This window comes from Phacochoerus africanus, chromosome 2 (assembly GCF_016906955.1).
Source record: "Phacochoerus africanus isolate WHEZ1 chromosome 2, ROS_Pafr_v1, whole genome shotgun sequence".
Lineage (NCBI taxonomy): Eukaryota > Metazoa > Chordata > Mammalia > Artiodactyla > Suidae > Phacochoerus > Phacochoerus africanus.
The window spans coordinates 45,787,603-45,809,396 of NC_062545.1; the positions used below are offsets into that span (position 1 = coordinate 45,787,603).

The window sequence follows — 21,794 nt, forward strand, 5'->3', positions numbered from 1 at the left end:
TTCAGTGTCTGCTCATCATTTGACAAACAATAAAAACACCAGGAACATTTGCTAAAGAATAAATGAACAAATGATTCCATATCCAAAGTGCTGAGTAGTCCTTTGGTGGGGCTGCTCTGTGGGTACACAGCCACTCATCCTATGGGGCTGCCGAACACTTGCAATGTGGCCGGGCCAGGCTGAGATGATCAGTGTAAGAAACATACGAGATTGCAGAGACTCATTATGAAGAAAAAAGCATGTAATATAACCTATTAATAACGTTTCCATGTGGATTATGTGTTTAAATGACAATATTTGAACATGCTGGGTTAAATAAAATGGGTTATTAGAATGAATTTTGCTTGCTTCTTTTCAGTTCTTTATGAGGCTACTGGGAGTTGTAAATGTCATATTATACCGGGAAGTTACATGTAGACTATTTGAAACATCCCTTCAGTGATTTTGCTTGGTGGAGCCTGAATGTGATCATTCTATGGACCAAACAGTTACGCTTTGATAACCCTCATCACAGAGAATCTTAGCTGGTGCCTGTGAAACTGAGCAGGGGTTCTGGGCACAAATGCCTCTCTGTGTCCCCCATTTCTTGGTTTTAGGAAAAAGGCCTTATTCCAACTCCATGTATTTCAAAATTTTTATTTTAATTGATCAGCAAGTCTTTTAAAGTCATTCAATTTTATCTATTCTTAGAGAAGAGCATATAATCAGAAGGTGGGTAAATTTTTATTTTTCCTGAGTGGTCTCTTCCTATGTTTATTTTGCAATAACCATAGCCTACCCGCAAATAGTGATTCATTTTTGCTGCTAAGGAAAGAAAATGTTAACTGCATGAAGGTAGAGAGAGGTTTTGTGGATATTTTTATTAGTATAAAATATCCATGAAGAGGAAACTTCATCTGGTTCCTCAATCCCTATCACAGAATAATGCCTGACATAGTAGATACTCTCTAGATGGATGGATAGAATTTTTTGGATAAATAAATGAATACATTTTTTCCTCTACTTTCGTTTGCCGTTAATCAAATTTAAAAATATGCTAGTGGGAGTTCCTGCAGTGGTGGAGTGGGTCAACAAACCAATTACAGCAGCTCTAGTCTCTGCAGAGGTGGGAGTTTGATCCCTGGCCCATTGCAGTGGGATAAAGGATCCAGCTTTGCCACAGCTGGAGCAAATAGGTTGCAGCTGTGGCTCAGATTCAAGCCTGGACTGGGAACTTCCATATGCCGTGGACCATAAAAAATAAAATAATAAATAAAAAATATGCTAGTGAATTTAAGATGACTTTCAAAATATATGTTGATTTAAAAGAAGATTCCATAAGATAGTTAAATCTAAAAAACATATTATTCCAGGAGTTTTTATTGTTATAATATTAAATGCGTTTTGAATTTTGTTTGAAACTTGCATTGTATTAAAAGTCAGCCCCCGGAGTTCCCGTCGTGGCTCAGTGGTTAACGAATCCAACTAGGAACCATGAGGTTGCAGGTTTGATCCCTGGCCTTGCTCAGTGGGTTAACTATCCGGTGTTGCCGTGAGCTGTGGTGTAGGTTGCAGACATGGCTCGGATCCCGTGTTGCTGTGGCTCTGGCATAGGCCGGCCGCTATGGCTCTGATTTGACCCCTAGCCTGGGAACCTCCATATGCCATGGGAGTGGCCCTAGAAAAGGCAGAAAGACAAAAAAATAAAAATAAAAATAAATAAATAAATAAATAAAAGTCAGCCCCCAAACAAACCAAGAACAATGTGGGCTGGTGAAAGTGTCATGTTATTCATAGTGAAGCAGCATAACAGGTTGCAAAGGTGTGGGTCTGAATTTCCACCTCGTCACTCAATACCTGTGTAACCAAATCAGGGCATTCAATCTCTGTATACCGCATCTCTGTATCTAAGACTAGAGATTGCATTGGTACCTGCTTCAGAAAGCTACTACAGGTGTGAAATGAACTAGTAAGCAGGAGTGCTGGTAGAAGCACTAGCCCAGAGAAAAGTGGTGAAGGATAGTCACTGCTATTCTAAGGACAATGATTTTATAAGGAAGGATGCTTTATATACTTTTTCAGAGGATAAAGATTTTTCAAAATGACCTTCCATACATACAAACACTGATTCCAGCACTCAAACGTTTTGTGACTTAGAGCAAGTTAATCTCACTCTGCTTTAATTTCCTTAGCTGTAAGATAAGAATAAGTGCCCATCCATAGGATTACACATAATAAGGTTTAAACGGGCTGATCTATGTAATGAATTTAGAGCAGACCCTAACAAAAAAGGAAATACATGCTCCAGAATGCAAGCTTACTTGCTGAATAACTGAATAGGTGAATGTCCCTTTTCATTGTGTAGATGTGATTCTGCACATCAGAGACAGAGGCTAAAGGATAAAATATGGAAACCTGTAGGTCAGTTGCTACAGAAATTGAGAGTGAAGGATAGATTTCAAAAAAGTGCAGAAAACACACTCAGCTTTCTTTTTTGTTTTTTTTTCTCTTCATTCTTCTAGCCCCAAAGGTGAAAGCTACTTCCTTCAGTTGCTATAAGTTTATTTATTTATTTATTTTTGTCTTTTTGCCATTTCTTGGGCCGCTCCCGCTGCATATGGAGTTTCCCAGGCTAGGGGTCTAATTGGAGCTATAGCCACAGGCCTACGCCAGAGCCACAGCAACGCGGGATCCCAGCCGCGTCTGCGACCTACACCACAGCTCACGGCAATGCCGGATAGTTAACCCACTGAGCAAGGCCATGGACCGAACCCACAACCTCATGTTTCCTAGTCGGACTCGTCAACCACTGCGCCACGACGGGAATTCCACACTCAGCTTTCTTATTCTAAAAAGGTTAATAAATTACACAGCCTTAAATAACAGGAAATTGTGTATTCATTAGTTCACTTTTACCAGTAAGCGATGTAAAAATAAAACAGATTGAACATTTTAGGAAAACAGAATGGTATTTATGTTTATACTTAGCATTTAGGAAATTGTTTAGTAGCTGCACTGGGATCAAATGTTCATAGCATGAACATCCATTTCAAAAGCACAATCAGTTTCAAAACTTTAATTTTTGGAGTGGAATACATGGCACTAGAAATAACGTCAAAAAGTTTTTTTGTGTTTATGGAGCATAGCATGGAATTAAATTTCAATTTTGGAAAGAAAACTCAAGACAAAATAATAGTAAAGGATAACAGTTATTCAGTGCATACTGTGCAATATTTGAACCCTTTTTATTACAACCCTACGATGGTGGCACCTTCGTTTTGCAAATAAAGATAAAGAGACCAAGCAAGGATAGATATGTGACTTGCCCAAGGAGGAAGACAGAATTCTAACTCCAGGGCCCTGATTTTTCTTTTCCTTCCTTCACCCTTCCCTCTCTCCCTTCCTTCTTTCCTTCCTTCCTTCCTTCCTTCCTTCCTTCTTTCTTTCTTTCTTTCTTTTCCTTCCTTCCTTCTTTCTTCCTTCTCCTTCCTTCCTTCCTTCCTTCCTTCCTTCCTCTCTCTCTCTCTTTCTTTCTAAAATCAAAGACACAGCCTTTATTTTTAAGGATAAAGTGAGGGTGCCTTTTGCAGAAATCAGGACAAAAATTTCAGCATAACACTCTTAAAGTGCTGACAATTTTATATTACCATTGCATCATTAAAAAAAAAAAAACTAATATTAGTGGGACACAAAATAGAAACAATGAAATAAACATGGAGTTCAGAACCAGTTGAATAAGGTCTTAATTTCCCCTTCATGGCTGGTGAGTCACAAACTCTCTGAACTAAGATTTTTTGTTTGTTTCATCTGGAAAGTGAAATTAATAACACTGTTCTTTTAAGGATTCAGTGGACATGATGGATCTTAGGTACAATGTGAAGTTGGAACAATAATTATTTACTCTGAAATTATTTTTTCATTTTTATTTTTATTTTTTTGCTTTTTTTAGGGCCACACTCGAGGCATATGGAGGTCCCAGGCCAGGGGTGTAACCTGAGCTACAGCTGCCGGCCTATGCCAGAGTCACAGCAATGCGGGATCTAGCCGCGTCTGCAACCTACCCCATAGTTCATAGCAATGCAGGATCCTTAACGCACTGAGCACGCCAGGGATCAAACCCACAACCTCATGGCTCCTAGTCGGATTTGTTCTGCTGTGCCATGATGGAAAATCCTACTCCAAAATTATTTAAAATTATAATACAATGGACTTTATTTTTCTAAGCAGGAACAATTTATTTTATTTTAAAAATTATAGTTGATTTAAAGTATTTAAATTTCTTCTGTACAGCAAAGTTATTCAGTCATACATATATAAACATTCTTTTTCTCATACTATCGTCGATCATGTTTTGTCCCAAGAGAATGGATATAATTCCCTGTGCTATGCAGTAGGACCTCATTTCTTATCCATTCTAAATGTAATATATTCTGATTTTTCCTAATCTTGGAATTCTGCTGCCTCTTCTGAGTGAATATTTATAGTGATGTGGCCCAGCCCTTAGGAAGCACTGTGTCATGGAAAAAAATGGAGCAGGTCTCAAAAATAGTAAGTTGACAAAGTCTTGGCACTAAGAGGGCTTGTTCTAAATGATCAGAAAATGAGTTTTGTCTTATCATGCCAAGTAAGTAGACACTCTTATTTTTGTCTTTGAAGGAGCCGGTGTAGTTACTGACAAAGGCGGCTTTAATAATTTTGGATTATATAACACTTCACCATTGCCGTTATGAAGTACTTCATTTTCATCTTTATGGATTATGTTATGTTATGTTGCAGATTCTCTGAATTCATGCTTCTCTTTTTTTCCCATGTCACAGCCTCCTTAAATTTTACATTATAATTTTTATATCAGATCATTCACCTGAGAGCTCTGTTCTATAGCCTTTGGCTAAATTAGCCTTAAATTCTTAGATTTTACTGGAAAACTATCTCCCAGATTAATATCCCCAAAGCACGTAAACCAAAAATAGATTTTATTCTCTTGCTATTGAGTTACTTAGATTATGCTGCAAAATTAAAGATTTTTAAAATTATGATCTGTATTATTAGAATTCCCTAACCAATACAGACTAGATTATTTCATGATTTACTTTACTCATTGTCCCCTAACCACTGATAGGGAAACATTGAAGAACTTTGATTTTAATAAATCTATTAACATAAAAAGGTGCCTATAAATTCATGTTTCATTTTTCATCTGTATTTTTTTCATAGTTTAAGCTATGGATGAGATGTATTATTGTGAAGTTTTGTTGAACTGTTTGTTCATTTTAAGATGAAAACTTTTTGAGGCTTTTTACAAATAAATGGAAATTTAGGGAGGAACAGAAGGAACACCAGATGGGAGTCTTTTAAGAGGTGTCCTCAGGGATATTATATAAAAGTTAGGTGATCCTAGGTGAGCAGAATATAACAGAATTTGTCACACAGATCCTAATATAAAGACTATTTGTGTAATTCATATTCTAGTAAATAATATATTACATATGCCATTTAGTATCATATATATCATATACACTAAATAATATATATATATATAGTGATATATATCATGGTATATAGTATAGAACCACAGAATTTTGAACGGGGGTAGACTTTGAAAAATAACTCAAGCTTATCATTTTAAAAGAGAGGTTTGTGATTTAGTAGAAGTATGATGAAAAATCAAGGTCTTCATTTCAATTCAGGTATTTTTTTCCCACCAATTCAAGTTATTTCTTAAAAGAGCGTATAAAAGTATATTAAAAAAGTATATAAAAGTGTATACTTTTCTACATGCAGAAATATTTGCCAGTCCACAACCTTTATTTGCACCAGGAGGGCTTAGAGAGTATTGTATTATAGTTATCGTGTTCTTTGAGGTCAAAGAATTTGGTTTAAGTACCAAAAAGCTAAGGGCTGTGCTTACTACATATATATATATATGCCTAAGATGTGAATTCGTAAAATGAATATAATAGCATTGAGTCAGGAAGTTTCCTTGCGGTGCAGTGGGTGAAGGATCCGGTGTTGCCACAGCTGAGGCACAGGTCACAACCGCAGTGTGGTTCAATCCCTGGCCTGGGAACTTCCTTATACTGTGGGTGCAGCCCAAAAAATGGTTCTTATATGTGCAAAGAATGAGAAATAATCCTCGTGAGGCTGGTCTGTCCCTGATATTTTGTTGACTTGTGGCCAGGTGCCATTGATGGCAGAGGAGACAACAAAGGGCCCAATGGTAGTCCAGCAGAATGGTCAAATGAATGATGAATGACTTACAGCAATGAATTTTAGAGTGTTGTTATGAAACCTTGATATCTCTATGATTTTTCTTATCAGAGATGTGCCTATTTAAAAGGCTTTGCTTCCTGTAGAGTGATTCTATTTTCAAGATTGAATAGATAGTACATGAAGACAGACTAGGGACTAACTTTTCATTATTTTCAGAACCCAGAAGGGTTGAATTTGCCATCTTTTTTCCATTGTATTCACTAGTGTGTTCACTTTATATGTGATTATACTTTATTTTTGATTACATTTTGTGTACATCTAAGCTTCTTGGAAGAGCTTTAAAAAGTTGAAAAACATACTCCAAAGTGTATCATAAACAATTTACCGAAGTGACATTACCTCTCTAAATTGATAGAGTTGTGACGTATATCAAAATATTCTATAGAAAGTGAAACATATAATTTATTTAAAAATTTTTTAATATTTAGATCTTTCATTTTTTATTTTTCTGATATAAATTCTTCTTCTTTTTCCTCTTCTTCTTCAAATATAGTTGATTTACAGTGTTTTGACAAGTTCCGTTGTACAGTGAAGTGACCCTATCAAACACATTTCTCTGTGCTGTACAGAAGGATCCCACTGCCATCCATTCCAAATATAACAGTTTGTATCCCCATATCCCCCCCGAATTCCCATCCATCCCCCTCCTTCCCCTTTCCCCCTTGAGAACCCCAAGTCTGCTCTTCTTGGCCATGATCTACTTTTTTTTTTTAGAGGCTCATCATATTTTAGATTCCACAAAAAGTGATATCATTTATATATTTATTTTAATATAATGATTTTTTCATTATAGATGGTTTACAGTGTTCTATTTTCTACTGTACAGCATGATGACCCAGTTATACATACATGTATACACTCTTTTTTCTCACATTATCATGCTCCATCATAAGTGGCTAGATACTTCCCAGTGCTACACAGCAGGATCTCATTGCTTATCCATTCCAAAGGCAATAGTCTGCATCTATTTACCCCAAGCTCCCAGTACATCCTGCTCCCTCCCCCTCCCCCTTGGCAATCATGAGTCTATTCTCCAAGTCCCTGATTTTATTTTCTGTGGAAATGTTCATTTGTGCCATATATTAGATTCCAGATATAAGTGATATCATATGGTATTTGTCTTTCTCTTTCTGACTTGTTTCACTTAGTGTGAGAGTCTCTAGTTCCATCCATCCCATCCAACAAATGGCATTATTTTGTTCTTTTTTATGGCTTAGTAGTATTCCATTGTGTATATACATCACATCTTCCTAATCCAATCATCTGTCGATAGACATTTGGGTTGTTTCCATGTCTTGATTATTGTGAATAATGCTGCAATGAACATGCAGGTGCACGGGTCTTTTTCAAGGAAAGTTTTGTCCAGACATATGCCCAAGAGTGGGACTGCTGGGTCATATGGTAGTTCTATGTATAGATTTCTAAGGCAACTCTATACTATTCTCCATAGTGGTTGTACCAGCTTACATTCCCACTAAGTGCAGGAGGAGGGTTCACTTTTCTCCAGACCCCCTCCAGCCCTTGCTATTTGTGGACTTATTAATGATGGCCATTCTGACTGTGAGGTGTGAGGTGGTATCTCATGGTAGTTTTGATTTGTATTTCTCTAGTAATCAGTGATGCTGAGCATTTTTTCATGTGCTTGTTGGACATCTGCTTATCTTCTTTGGAGAAATGTCTATTCAGGTCTTTTGCCCATTTTTCCATTGGGTTGTTGGCTTTTTTGCTGTTGAGTTGTGTAAGTTGTTTGCATATTTTAGAGATTAATCCCTTGTCAGTTGCATCATTTGAATTTATTTTCTCCCATTCTGTAAATTCTCTTTTTGTTTTCTTTTTGGTTTCCTTTGAGATATATCATATTTAATTTTGATTTTTTAATTTATTCTTCAGGAATCTATCACAACTTCTAAAAGAGAGTTCTGTCTTTATGTATTAGACTATTGATTCAACAGTAACTTTTTTTGGCTAAGATATTTTCATGGTTTATTTTTGACACAACTTTTTATAAAAGTCTATTGATTTGTAGCAAATTAATTATCAAATATACAAATCATTGTTTTGAACATACATAAAACAGATAGCACATTTCTTTAACAAAGTGTTCTTGTTTTCTCAAGGGATACACTTAAAATGTTTATAATTATTAATTTAAATTACTTCTCTACTTTGTGAAAATTAAAAATGAAAATGGTTGTTTAGATTCTTGGAATAAGTCACCATTATGTATTGAATATCTGTGTCCCCCAAAATTCATTTGTTGGAAATCCTAACCTCCCAATATATTGTTATTAGGAGGTAGGGACTTTGGGAAGTGATAGGTCAGGAAGGTGGATAAATGAAATTAATACCCTTATAAAAAAGGTTCCAGAAACCTCTCTTATCCTTTCCAGCAATGTGAGGTCACAGCTATAGACAGACGACTATGAGCTAGAAAAGAGTTCCTCATCTGATTCCAATCTACTAGCACTTTGATCTTGGTCTTCCCAGCTTCATAACTGAAAAATAAATGTGGTTTCAGTCCTCAAGTCTACAGTATTTTGTTATAGCAGCCCAAATGGGTTAAGTCAGTTTCTGATTGTTCAAAAATTCCAATTTTATATGAGTACATGTCATGATATATTATGTTTCTATTTATTTATTTTTCTTTTGGGGGAGCCATCCCAAGGCATGTGGAGTTCCCGGGCCACGGATCAGATCCAAGCCACAGTTGTGACCTCTGCCACAGCTGTGACAATTAGGTGTCCTTAACCTGCTTATGCCAGGCCAGAATCGAACCTGTGTCCCAGTGCTGCAGAGATGTGGCTGATCCTGTCACATCACAGTGGAAACTCCTATATTCTGCCTTTTTTTTTTTTTTTTCCTTTTCTAGGGCCATTCCTGTGGCATATGGAGGTTCCCAGGTTAGGGGTCTAATCGGAGCTATAGCCGCCAGCCCACACCACAGCCACAGCAACGTAGGATCTGACCGCGTCTGCAACCTACACCATAGCTCACGGCAACATGGATCCTTAACCCACTGAGCAAGGGCAGGGATTGAACCTGTAACCTCATGGTTCCTAGTGAGATTCGTTAACCACTGCGCCACGACGGGAACTCCTATATTCTGTTTTTAATATTAGTAATTGACTTGAAGGTGAAAAAAAAAGCTAGTGTGTTTCCAGAACACATTTTATGTTATGTTCTCAACTTCTGTAGAAAGAAAAAACAATCACTAATGATTAACAAATAATATTTATTTGCATAATTATTTTATTTCCCTTTATATTTAGCAAGGAGAATACTGGGTACTATTGTAACTTAGTCTGCATGTTTTAGGGATTAAGGTTTAGTGTCCTTAAGCAACTTGGACCCCAAAGCAGGAGCCCATGCACTGAAAAGTATAACAATTAAGGTATTACCAAGGAAAGTGTTTTCCTACAGCCAGAGAGGGGGCATTTACTCTTGGACCCTGGAAGTTACCACTATTATTGTTATCAGGGGACACAGAGTTTTTCACACTTTAGGCAGAAAATTAAAAGTGTCTAACTGTTTCATTCTCTTCTCACATACTGAGCTCTGTGTGTTTTTGTTAAGGGAAGCATTAAACAACTTATCAGCATATACATGGTGGATTAGGGACTTTTATCATATGGCGGGATTCTCGCCAATACAGAAAGACACTATTGGAAATTTGTAGGCAGGAGAATAATTGTAATTTAGCACCTATTGGCTAGAGGAATCAACTATAGCTTTCTTCCTGAGTGTTTTATACTGCAAACCTGTTGTTTTTAATTTTCTGAGAACTGACCACCCACTGAGTTTAAACAGCAGCTCTTAATCAGAACACAATAATTAGATAGAGCCTGCATGATGTTCAGAGGGACTACATTGCACATACATTCACAAAGTTAGTTTTCCTTTCTTTTTTTCTGATTTATCATGTGATTTCTCTTGAAGTAGTATATGGGTATATTTTATAACCTGCTTATTCAATCATATAAGTATATATCATATACACACGCACTTGCACACACACATACAGTTACTATGACACAGTAATAGTATAAGAAAAGAATGAAAATCAATGAATGAAGGGCTAATATAAAATCTCTCCAGTGAAGCAGGTGGAATCTGCTTCTCTAGCTGTCCTTTTAACTTCAAGGTAAATGCTATCAGTCCATGTACTGAGTTTCCTCTACAGCTAATTGCAGCAAATGTCCAGTTGCTCTACACCACAGGGCAAATAACAAGTTTTTAGTGAGACAATCCCTCAGTAAATGCCAATCCTTTCAAACAAGATTTTAGGAGAAAAATTCTTTAAAATTATTGTCAATTACAATTATCTCTGCATCTCTGCCTTGACACGCTGTCCTCCCCTTGATTACAACCTTTCTCTCTCCCTTTTTACTAACAAATTTCTAGTAAAATAACCTAAAATTACTCTCTTGCTTCTGCAATTCCATTTATTCTTACTCAAAATGTTAAAATTTGTTTTCTGTCCTTAGCGTCTCTTGAAACTGCTGGCTGGCAGTGCAGCTTTGGTGCTGAACATGCGCTCCATTTGGAAACATTTTCCATCTTTGGTTTTGTGACTGTGTGTTTTCCTTTGTCCTACTTCCAGTCTCTCTACTCCCTACCCATTCCTGTGGGCCGCTCTTCTTTAGCCCATGCCTTGATGCTAATCCTCAGTTCTCAGCTTTCTGGTCTCTCATTCTTTAATCAGTCCAATCAATGATTGTGGCCTCCATTAGCACCTGTACAAAGCCTCCCCAGCCACATGGGCATGGTCTCCTATGAACTCCAGTCCCATATTTCTTTTTTTTAAAATTTATTTTTTTTTATTGAAGTAACATTGGTTTATAATATCATATAAGTTTTCTGAGAACAGCATCATGTTTCAGCTTCCTAATACACAGCAGCTTGTTCACCACCAAAAATTTAATTTGTATTCATCACCGTATCGTTGATCTCCTTTGCCCATTTTGCTATCCCACTTTGTCCTTCCCATTTCAGAACTACTACTCTGGTCTCTGTATCTACATTTTGTTTTTCTTCAGTTTGGTTCATTTATTTTGTAATTTTGTTTGTTTTCTATATTCCATATATGAATGGAATTATATGGTATTTATCTTTCTATGTCTGAATTATTTCACTTAGCCTAATACACTCTAGGTCTATCCATGTTTTCCCAAAGGGCAAGGATTCATCTTTTTTATGGCTGAGGAATATTCCATTGTATATATACCACTTCTTCTTTATCTATCAGTCTGATTGTGGAAACAAATTGTTTCTGTATCTTAGCTTTTGTAAATAATGACTTGATGAATATTGAGGTGCACATAATATATCTTTTAAAATTACGTTTTCATATTCTTTGGATAAGTACCCATAAGTGGGATAGCTGAATTGTATGATTCAATTATTAATTTTTAGAAGGACCTCCATAATGTTTTCTATAGAGCCTCATCAGTTTACATTTCTATCATCAGTGTGTTAGGGTTCTGTTTTTTCCACATCTACACCAACTCTTCTTATTTCCTGCCTATTATTTTTGCTTTTATTTTTTCTATTATAATTGATTTACAGTGTTCTGTCAATTTCTGCTGTACAGCAAAGTGACACACTGATACGTATATATACATTATTTTTCTCACATCATCCTCCATCATGTTCCATCACAAGTGACGAGATATAGTTCCCTGAGCTATGCAGAGGGATCTCATTGCTTATCCACTCCAAATGCAATAGTTTGCATCTACTAATCCCAAACTCTCAGTCCATCCCACTCTGTCCCCCTCCCCTTTGGAAGCCACAAGTATTTTCTCTATGTCTATGAGTATCTTTCTATTCTGTAGATAGGTCTATCTGTGCCATACTTTAGATTCCACAGATAAATTATATCATATGGTATTTGCTTTTCTCTCTCTGATTTACTTCACAAAATATGAGAATCTCTAGTTGCATCCATGTTGCTGCAAGTGGCATTATTTCATTCTTTTTTATGGCTGAGTAGTATTCCATTGTGTATATGTACCACATCTTCTTTTTTTAGGGCCGCACTCTAGGGGTAATCAGAGCTACAGCTTCCAGCCTATGCCAAAGCCGCAGCAATGCCAGATCCTAGCCATGTCTGTGACCTACACCACACCTCATGGCAATGCCTTATCCTTAACCCACTGAGCGAAGCCAGGGATCGAACCTGCAACCTCATGGTTCCTAGTCAGATTTGTTTCCACTGTATCACAATGGGAACTCCCACGTCTTATTAATCCATTCACCTGTCATTGGACATTTTGTTGTTTCCATGTTTGGCTATTGTGAACAGTGTTGTAATGAACATGGGATGCATGTACTTTTTTTTTTTCTTTTTTTAGGGCTGCACCTGTGGCATATAGAAATTCCCAGGCTAGGGGGTGAATTAGAGCTGCAGCTGCTGGCCTATGCCACAGCCACAGCAACATGGGACCCAAATCGTGCCTACAATCTACACCACAGCTCATGGCAATGCTGGGAATTTAGCCCACTGAGAGAGGCCAGGGACCAAACCTGTATCCTCATGGATACTAGTCAGGTTCATTATTGCTGAGCCATAATGGGAACTCTGCATGTATCTTTTTGAATGAAAGTTTTGTCCAGTTATATGCCTAGGAGTGGGATGGCTGGATCATATGGTAGTTCTACACTGAATTTTCTGAGGAATTTCCACACTGTTTTCCATAATGGTTGTACCAATTCACATTCCCACCAACTGTGCAGGAGGATTCCCTATTCTACACACCCTCTCCAGCATTTGTTATTTGTGGACTTGTTAGTGACGGCCATTCTGAATGGGGTGAAGTGGTACCTCATAGTAGTTTTGATTTGCATTTCTCTAATAATTAGTAGTATTGAGCATTTTTTTCATGTGCCTATTGGCTAGCCCTATGTCTTTAGAGAAATGTCTATTTAGGTCTTCTGTCCATTTTTCATTTTTTTTTCTGTTGAGTTATATGAGTTGTTTGTGTATTTTGGAGATTAAGCTCTTGTTGGTTGTCTTTTTGTTTTGTTTTGTTTCCTTTGCTGTGCAAAAGCTTGTCAGTTTTATTAGGTCCCTTGGTTTATTTTATTTCTATTGTCTTTGGAGGCTGACCTAAGAAAACATTTTTATGATTGATGTCAGGGAATGTTTTGCCTGTGTTCTCTTCTAGGAGTTTTACGTTGTCTTGACTTATGTTTAGGTCTTTAAGCCATTTTGAATTTATTTTTGTGCATGGCATGAGGGTGTATTCTAGTTTCATTGTTTTACATGCAGCTGTCTATGTCTCTGTCTTATAAACTCTTAGAATCTACAAACCTCTACAGACTCCCCCAAGAAGATCAGAATGCTTCCTTTTCTGTTTTTTTTTATATTGCCTTTGTATTTTTTATATTTCTATTGGAGTAAATACATAACTGTATTAGACATATTTGTGTCTCTCCAATAAAATATTATCTCAAGTCTTAACCTGCTTTTAATGTATGTTCACAAAAGTTAATTCTATATTAAACCCCCTGTTACTTGGGAAAAATATAATAGTTATCAATTATATAACAAGAGATCAATTCAAATATAAATGACTAAAAATAAACTTATGTATTTTTTAGAATTTTTAAAATACTTTTTAATCATTTATTTGAAAGATGTTTACTGAACACTTACTATGTGACAGTAACTGTACTGGCCTTGGGGGATAGAAAGGTAAATAAAATATATTTCCTACTCTTATTAAGCTTCTGGGACAGTTTATCTAGGAAAAAGTCAATAAAGGGCATTAACATAATAGAAAAAGGCCCCTAAGTTTATCTGATGATCAACCAATATACTGCTAATGGAGTAAAGCTGAATCTGAAGTAATTCCCATGTTTAGAGATAGATCATTTCCCTATTTCATTAAAGGCATGTGTGTCACATCAACTTTGCAAATTACTTTTTTTTCTTTATATTTGTTTTGAAATTAGTTTACTTATAATGGACTCTTAGTAGTTATCATATAGTGAGTAGATATGTATCCAATTCATATCACTTGTGAGAGTTTTAAATAAGAGCATTTTATATTTCCAAAAATGAAAAATAGTGTGTTCAAGTATGTACAGTGAAATGATAAATATAAGATTCTCCAATTAACAGTATAAATGTTATAAGCTATTGATACACTTAACAAACAACATTAAATATTTAATGTAATGGCCTGTAATAACAAATTAGAACCAAATAATCAATAGCATTTAAGTCAGCATGCAAGCTCTTATCCTAAAATATAGGTTAATAAAGACAACAAGAAGCTGATTATATGGCATGTGCACAGAACTCGGTAGAAAATGTTCTTACATTGGGGAACACCATGTGAAGCAGAGACTGGGAATGGACTTCCAGTTCCATTTTTCAAATCATATTTTAGATGTGTTATTAAGCCAACCTCTCATATGTCCAAAAGAATCACTAGCACAAGGGTGAACAAGAGCCCATATGCTTAATATTATCATGGCATATAATGCTTAATATTATCATGATATATAATGCACATGTATAGCCATAAGATGGGGAAGTAGCCGGATACTAGGCCATTCTGGCTAATGAGAGCAGTACACTTTTAGTACACACTGGCAGTATATATAAAGACATATATGTTAGTAGAATGAAAAAAAAAATTGAAACCATGTAGATGGCCCTAGTAGCCAGGAAACTTCTAGTTTTCCTACTTTTCTTTTTCATAAAATGACATAATGAATATAATTTATAACATCAACAGAAAGAAATACCTGATTTACTCCACGCAGATCTGGAATTCCACCAACAAAGACAGTCCCTGAGTCTGGAAGGGGTTTTCCATATATGTGATTGATAGATTTGCTTGCTTTTATAGTTCTCCCTAGAATAGTCAGTTCGGCTTTACATGGATCCAATTCTTGCCTGCAACCATTTAGATAAGAAATTTATGGTTTTAGCATGTGTTGTAAAGACATTTGTTTGACCAATTAATTAGGCTCTTAGCAAAAGCAGAAAGATTTACGTAAATGTATTATCTCATCGTAAAACCAACAAAGCCAGAAGTAGATTAATCTGCTCTAAATTAGAAGGCCTTAATGATTTAAGCACATAAATATAAAGTTAAATTTTGATAAAACAACAAATTGTAGCAATCATCTAATGAAATAAATCCTGATAATAAACAGATCTTTCTCAACAATGACTAAAACAATGTTCGAATATTCTACTTCAGTTTTTTACATTGAGTGAAAATTATTTAAATGGATCAGGTTTAGATATGGTTATCTAGTGTACAATACATCTTTAGGCTGCAAACAGTAATACTGCAGAAAGTAATTTGTTGTGGAAATATAAATCACAGCAATAAAATGTTTAAAAATAAACTAACTAAATATAAATAGAGACTTCCAGCAATAATTTTCATATACTCAATTTTTAGAAAGATGAGAAAAAACTTCAACAATACTTTAACACATAGATATGCATGTCTCATTTTCTGTAGCCATATATTTAACTAATCATCTAATTCAGGGATTGGAAACTTTGGCCCAGGCCTGGCTGCCGCTTCATTATGAATAAAGTTTAACTGGGACAAAGCCATATATTTATTTACATACAAACTAAGGCTACTTTCTTGGCAGAATTGAGTAGTTGCAACAAAGATTCTAAGGCTGAAGAGCCAAAACTATTTTGCTTTTTTTTTGGCAGGGGGGGGCTGCACTTGCAGCATGTGGAAGTTCCCAGGCTAGGGGTCAAGTCAGGGCTATGCCTGATGGCCTTTGCCACAGCCACATCAATGCCAGATCCAAGTAGCATTTGTGACCTACACCACAGCTCATGGCAATGCCGGATCCTTAACCCACTAAGCAAGGTCAGGGACTGAACCCGCATTCTCATGGATCCTAGTCAGACTCGTTTCCACTATGCCATAATGGGAACTCCTAACTCTATATAGAAAAAGTTGGTAGATCCATTATCTAGTCAATTTCTTTGTTTACCTACCCAGCAAGTAATTTTAGTTATAATCCTTTTAAAGTTACCCTTAAGTCACATGTAATATTCATCTATCAATGTCATCCTATATTATGATATGTGACATTCTGCCTCTCATATATTTACATAAACATTTTCACTTTATTTTTTATTAAACTATAATTGATTTACAATATCAAAAGTTTCAACTGTACACCACAGCAACTCAGCATTTTTATAGGTTATAATGCATTTAAAGTCACCATAAAGTAATAGTTATATTTCCCTCTGCTGTAGAATACACTCCCTGTGGCCTATACATTTAATATATAGTTATGTGTATATTTTTTAGCCCCCTACCCTCATCCTGTCCCCCCCATATCCCTCCCCCCTAGTAATCACCAGTCTGCTCTCTATGCCTCTAAGTCTATTTCTGTTTTGCTATACTCATTTGTTTGTTGTATTTTTTAAGATTCCACATATAAATCATAACATACACTATTTGTCTTTCTCTGACTTATTTCAGTAAGCATAAGACCCTCTAGGTCTATCCATGTTGTTACAAATGTAAGAATTTCAGTTTTTAAAATTGAGTTTGGTTGATTAACACTATGATCTTAGTTTCAAGTGTACCACACAGTGATTCAAAATTTTTATAGATTACAATCCATTTAAAATTATGAAATATTGGTTACATTCCCTGTTGTTGTACAATATATTCTTGTAGCTTATTTATATATCTTGCCCCTTCCCTCTTCTTCTCCCCATTGGTAACCACTAGTCTGTTCTCTACGTCTGTGAGATATATGGAAGCAACCTAAGTGTCCATCAACAGATGAATGGATAAACAAGATATGGTATTCATATATTTACATGAACTTTTAATTGGATTATGTATGACAAAAAGGATAAAGGGTAAATCTCTGTGAACTACGACATTGTGAACATACTCAAGTAACCACTACCTTGGTGAAGAGACAGAAATTTACTGTTAAAAATCCCAACTCCAACAAAAACATACATTATCACACACCCCTCCATCTTCATTCAATGTTAACAGCTTTTCAATGCTCATCTTTGTTATAATTTAATTGTAGCTTATTCTTTTTCAAGATATGCTATTATGTTGGTATTTTAAAAATTATTCTAGTATTGGTATACACTTTGGTGCTCTTATGAATACTGACACTTTAAATATGCTTGCATATGTTGTTTGGTGCAATATATATGCATTTCTGTTGGGGATTTAACAAAAATAATTTAGGGTTCTCTGTATTTTGGACATATGTTCTGTTGGTTAAAAATGTTGCAAAACTATTTTATTTTTCCTTTCAGCATCTCACATTTTTACTTTCTTAATAGTGTCTTCTAATGATCAAAAGCTCTTCATTTTAATGTATAGCAATTGATCATTATCTTTTGCTTAATGATTCATATTTACTGGGGTTGTTAATGTTCCTTTTCTACCTCATTTTTGAAGATATTATTTTACTACTGGCACTTAGTACTGCATTCCACCAGGGATTGGTTTTTTATATAGTCCCAGGCATATATCAATTTTTTCCTTATGAAAATTGAATCAACTCAGTGATGTGAGTAGAAAAGAACTGTTCTGCAATATCATTTCTGTCATAAATCATATTCATACGTATGTAGGTATGTTTCTACACTCCATTCTGTTCCATTGGTCACTTTTTCTGTCTTTGTACAAATACATCACTGTCTTAAAAATTACTCTAAAAACACAGTCTTTAATACCCAGTGGAGTATATAAATCCTCCTACTTATTTTCTCCCCTCTCAACATGGTTTTGGCGTTTGTGTATGTGTATGTGTTTCTGGGCTGTCTTTCTATTTTATTTGTCTATATTTCTAATCCTGTATCAAACTTTGACATACTTCATAATACATCCAGATGTTTATAGATTAAAACCTCTTACTTTGTTCATTTTTTTAAATTGAGATAATCACAAATTATTTTCTCCTTTGTTTCTCTTACTTGTTCTGAATTACGTTAACTGGCTTTTGAATGTTTGAATGCATTTCTGGAATAATTTGGTCATAGTGTGTGTGTCTTGTTTATGTAACACAGGATTCACTTTTCTATAGTATTAAGGAATCTATATATATATATATATATATATATATATATTCTATGTATACCATATATATATGGTAGACCATCCTTCAAATTTCTTGCTTTTGTAAAACTTTGGTTTCAAGTTATGCTGTTCTTATATTCCTTCAGAAAGTCTATGTAACACTGATTTAATATCAACCTTTTATATATGATAGAATTTACTAGTATAGTACAGTCACCTGTGCTTGGATATTTTTAGGAAAATATTAATTGATGTAGCTTTCTGTATTATCATCTTGATTTTATTAAATTGTGGGAGTTTTTTCCTCCTAGGATTATTTTTAATTTAATCTAAGTTTTGAAAGTGATTGGCATAAATATTTCATAACTTCCTCTGATATTTTTATTGATTTCAGAACTTTAATGATGCCTCTTCGTTCTTGTGATATTAGCTATTTGTGTCTTTTTCATATTATTTGCTTTGTAGATCAATACTGGTGGGGAGTAGTAAGTTTCAAAGAACAGTTTTGGCGATTTTAATGGTTGCCATTCTGTTCTTACTTTGTTAACTTCTGCTCTTTATGATTTTCTTACTTTAACTTTCCTTTGGGCTTAATTTATACTTCTGTGTGTAGAGCTTTTAATCTAATAAATGCTCTCAAGACTGTAAATTTCAGAGATCCCATTGTGGCTCAGTGGTAATGAATCTGACTAGTATCTATGAGGACGTGGGTTCAATACCTGGTCTCCCTCAGTGGGTTAAGGATCCTGCATTGCTGTGAGCTGTGGTATAGGTCACAGATGTGGCTCAGATCCCACGTTGCTATGGCTGTGGTATAGGCCGTCAGCTAAAGTTCCAATTTGACCCTTAGCCTGGGAACTTTCATATGCCACAGATGAAGCCATAAAAAAAAAATTAAGAAAGGCATAATAAAATTATTTTTAAAAGATTGTAAATTTCTCTTTAAAAATAGATTTAGCTATTATTTTCTAATTTCTTTTGTGATTTTTTTCTTTTGGCCCAATAATTATTCAAAATTATACTGCAAATTTACATATATACAAGGATTGTTCTGGTTATTTTTTTGTGTCATAAAATTTTATAAAATTTCAAATTCTACTTAAATCAAGCTTGTTCAAAGAATATTCTCTATTTGTTTTCAATTCTTTGAAGTATATTGACTTAGACTGCAGAGCCCAGGAAGTGGTCTATTTTAGTAATGCTTTCATGACCCTAGAGGGTCTGTAGTTAATTGCAGAGTTCTATATGTGTGAATATGGTTAGGTTTTACACAAACACAAAAACATACACACATTTAGCCACTTTTATAGTGAATACATATTAGGGACAAGGAAACAACTGAATCATGCCTATGAGGCATGTACTTTTCCCCCAAAAAACAAACCTCTCTACAGAGGGTTTTTGTTTTGTTTTGTTTTTGCTTTTGTTTGTCATCTTTCTTCTATCTATATCATGATATAAAGTTAATAGCATAAGACCAGGTGTAGCCAAGCAGCCAATTTGAGGCTTTGATAAAGTGTAATTTTTTTAAAAGTTCAATGATGTTCTCTACATTAAGAACATGGGAGAAAAAAAATGTGTTGAACATTTTTAGAACCCATTTGATATTCTTGGATTCTGTATTTAGAAGCAAACTAGAAGCTTTCTGGGTTAATTACTTCTTACAATTAAACTGTTAAAAATATCTTTGGGAGGATATAGCTGCCAGGAAGTTATTCATTAAATGATAAAAATAAAAAGCACAGCTACTTTTATTCCAATCAATCTCTAAATGTTAATATTTGGAAAAATAACTTGTAGTGCTTTGTAATATTAAAATTGTTCACTAGTATTTTGTTAATGAACTCATTTCCCATATTTCATGAAGCAAATTATACCCATTAAGATATCAAATATATTTATTTGCCCTTTGATTATAATAGCTGAAAGGGAAAATTTAAAATAATACATACGAACCCAAATTTTTTTCCTGACTACGGAAGTAACATAAGTTCATTATAAAAAATAGAAAAAAATAAAGAAATTTATTCAACATGGTTGCTAAAGACAAGATAACAGGCCCCAAATGAGTAACTTATGATAAGCCCCCATGTCACCAAAACAAGAATTAATCTACTTAATTAGAGGTTCCCAGAAATGCAATCTTTTTTTTTTTTTTTGCTTTTTAGGGCTGCACCTGAGGCATATGGAAGTTCCTAGGCTAGGGGTTGAATTGGAGCTATAGCTGCTGGCCTACCCCACAGCCACAGCAATGTGGGATCCTAGCCGTGTCTGTGACATATACCACAGCTCACTGCAACCCCTGACACACTGAACGATGCTAGGGATGGAACTTGCATCTTCATGGATGCCAGTAGGATTTCTTTCCTCTGCTCCACAACAGGTACTCCCCAGAAATGCAATCTTAAACCCGTTAATGAGGAAGTGCCTGACCAGCATTAGTTGGGTAATCTGCCTAAAAATACCTTGCCATCCCTTACAATTACCAATCAATTTTTTTGCCTCATATTTCTTCCTTGTTTCTGCTCCTTTCCTCCGATAAAATCTCTTTCCTTGTGTGGATATTTGGATCTCCTTTCTAGCTGCTAGATTCAATGCTACCTGACCCATGAATCACTGAATAAAGTCAGTAAGATCTTTAAAATTTACTCAGTTAAATTTTTGTTTTTAAACAGTAAACTAATCACTTTGAATCTCTGTCACTTGGTTTTTAAAATTATATTAATAAAATATAGGTCAGTCGCTGTATACAATCTCTAAAATTTTTGATCTGCATAATTTTTTAAAATGACCATATAAACTATTATTGGATATTGACATTTTGACATGCTTATCATTTAGAATCTTTTTTTTATTCCAAAAATTGGCAGTGGCATTTTTATCATGAATAAATTTATTCTCTATTCTAAAATTTAAGGGATATATATGTGTGTATACACATACCTACATGCGCATATATGTGTACACACATGCATCTGCAACTATGTATTTAAATACACATATTTGTGTTTATTGTGTTTATATAACTAATTAGAATATTTTATTCTAATGGGAAGAAAATTTTCTACTTTTTTCCCATTCATTTAACCATTTGTGCTTAATCCATATTCAACTGTGGACTCTACACTTGCAGAACTGACTGCTTACAGAATAATAATGAGAAAATGGGAAATATCATATTTATTAATTTCATACACAATTGTACTAAGTAATGCAGTACAAACTACAGTGAAATATAAACTAATTAAAATTAGAAATATTCCAGAGTTGATCTCTGTGTGATTAAGATGATTATGATAAGAAAAGGGAGGGATAGCAAATACCTAGCGTTCCTGCTGTGGTGCAATGGGATCAGCAGCTTCTCTGCAGCCCCAGGACTCCGGTTTGATCCCTGGCCTAACAGAGCGGGTTAAAGGATCCAGTGTTGCCACAGCTGCTGTGTAAGCCGCAACTATGGCTTGGCTCTGATCCCTGGCTTGGGACTTC

General features: G+C 35.1%; 1 protein-coding gene across 1 annotated transcript in view; it reads right to left on the reverse strand.

Annotated features, from left to right (window-relative positions):
• The window catches only part of EYS (eyes shut homolog), a 1,324,234-nt gene that overhangs the window by 476,855 nt on the left and 825,585 nt on the right, over nucleotides 1-21,794 (reverse strand). The window contains 1 exon segment of the mRNA XM_047769134.1: nucleotides 15,007-15,157. Within this exon segment, the coding sequence (XP_047625090.1) occupies nucleotides 15,007-15,157 (151 nt within the window).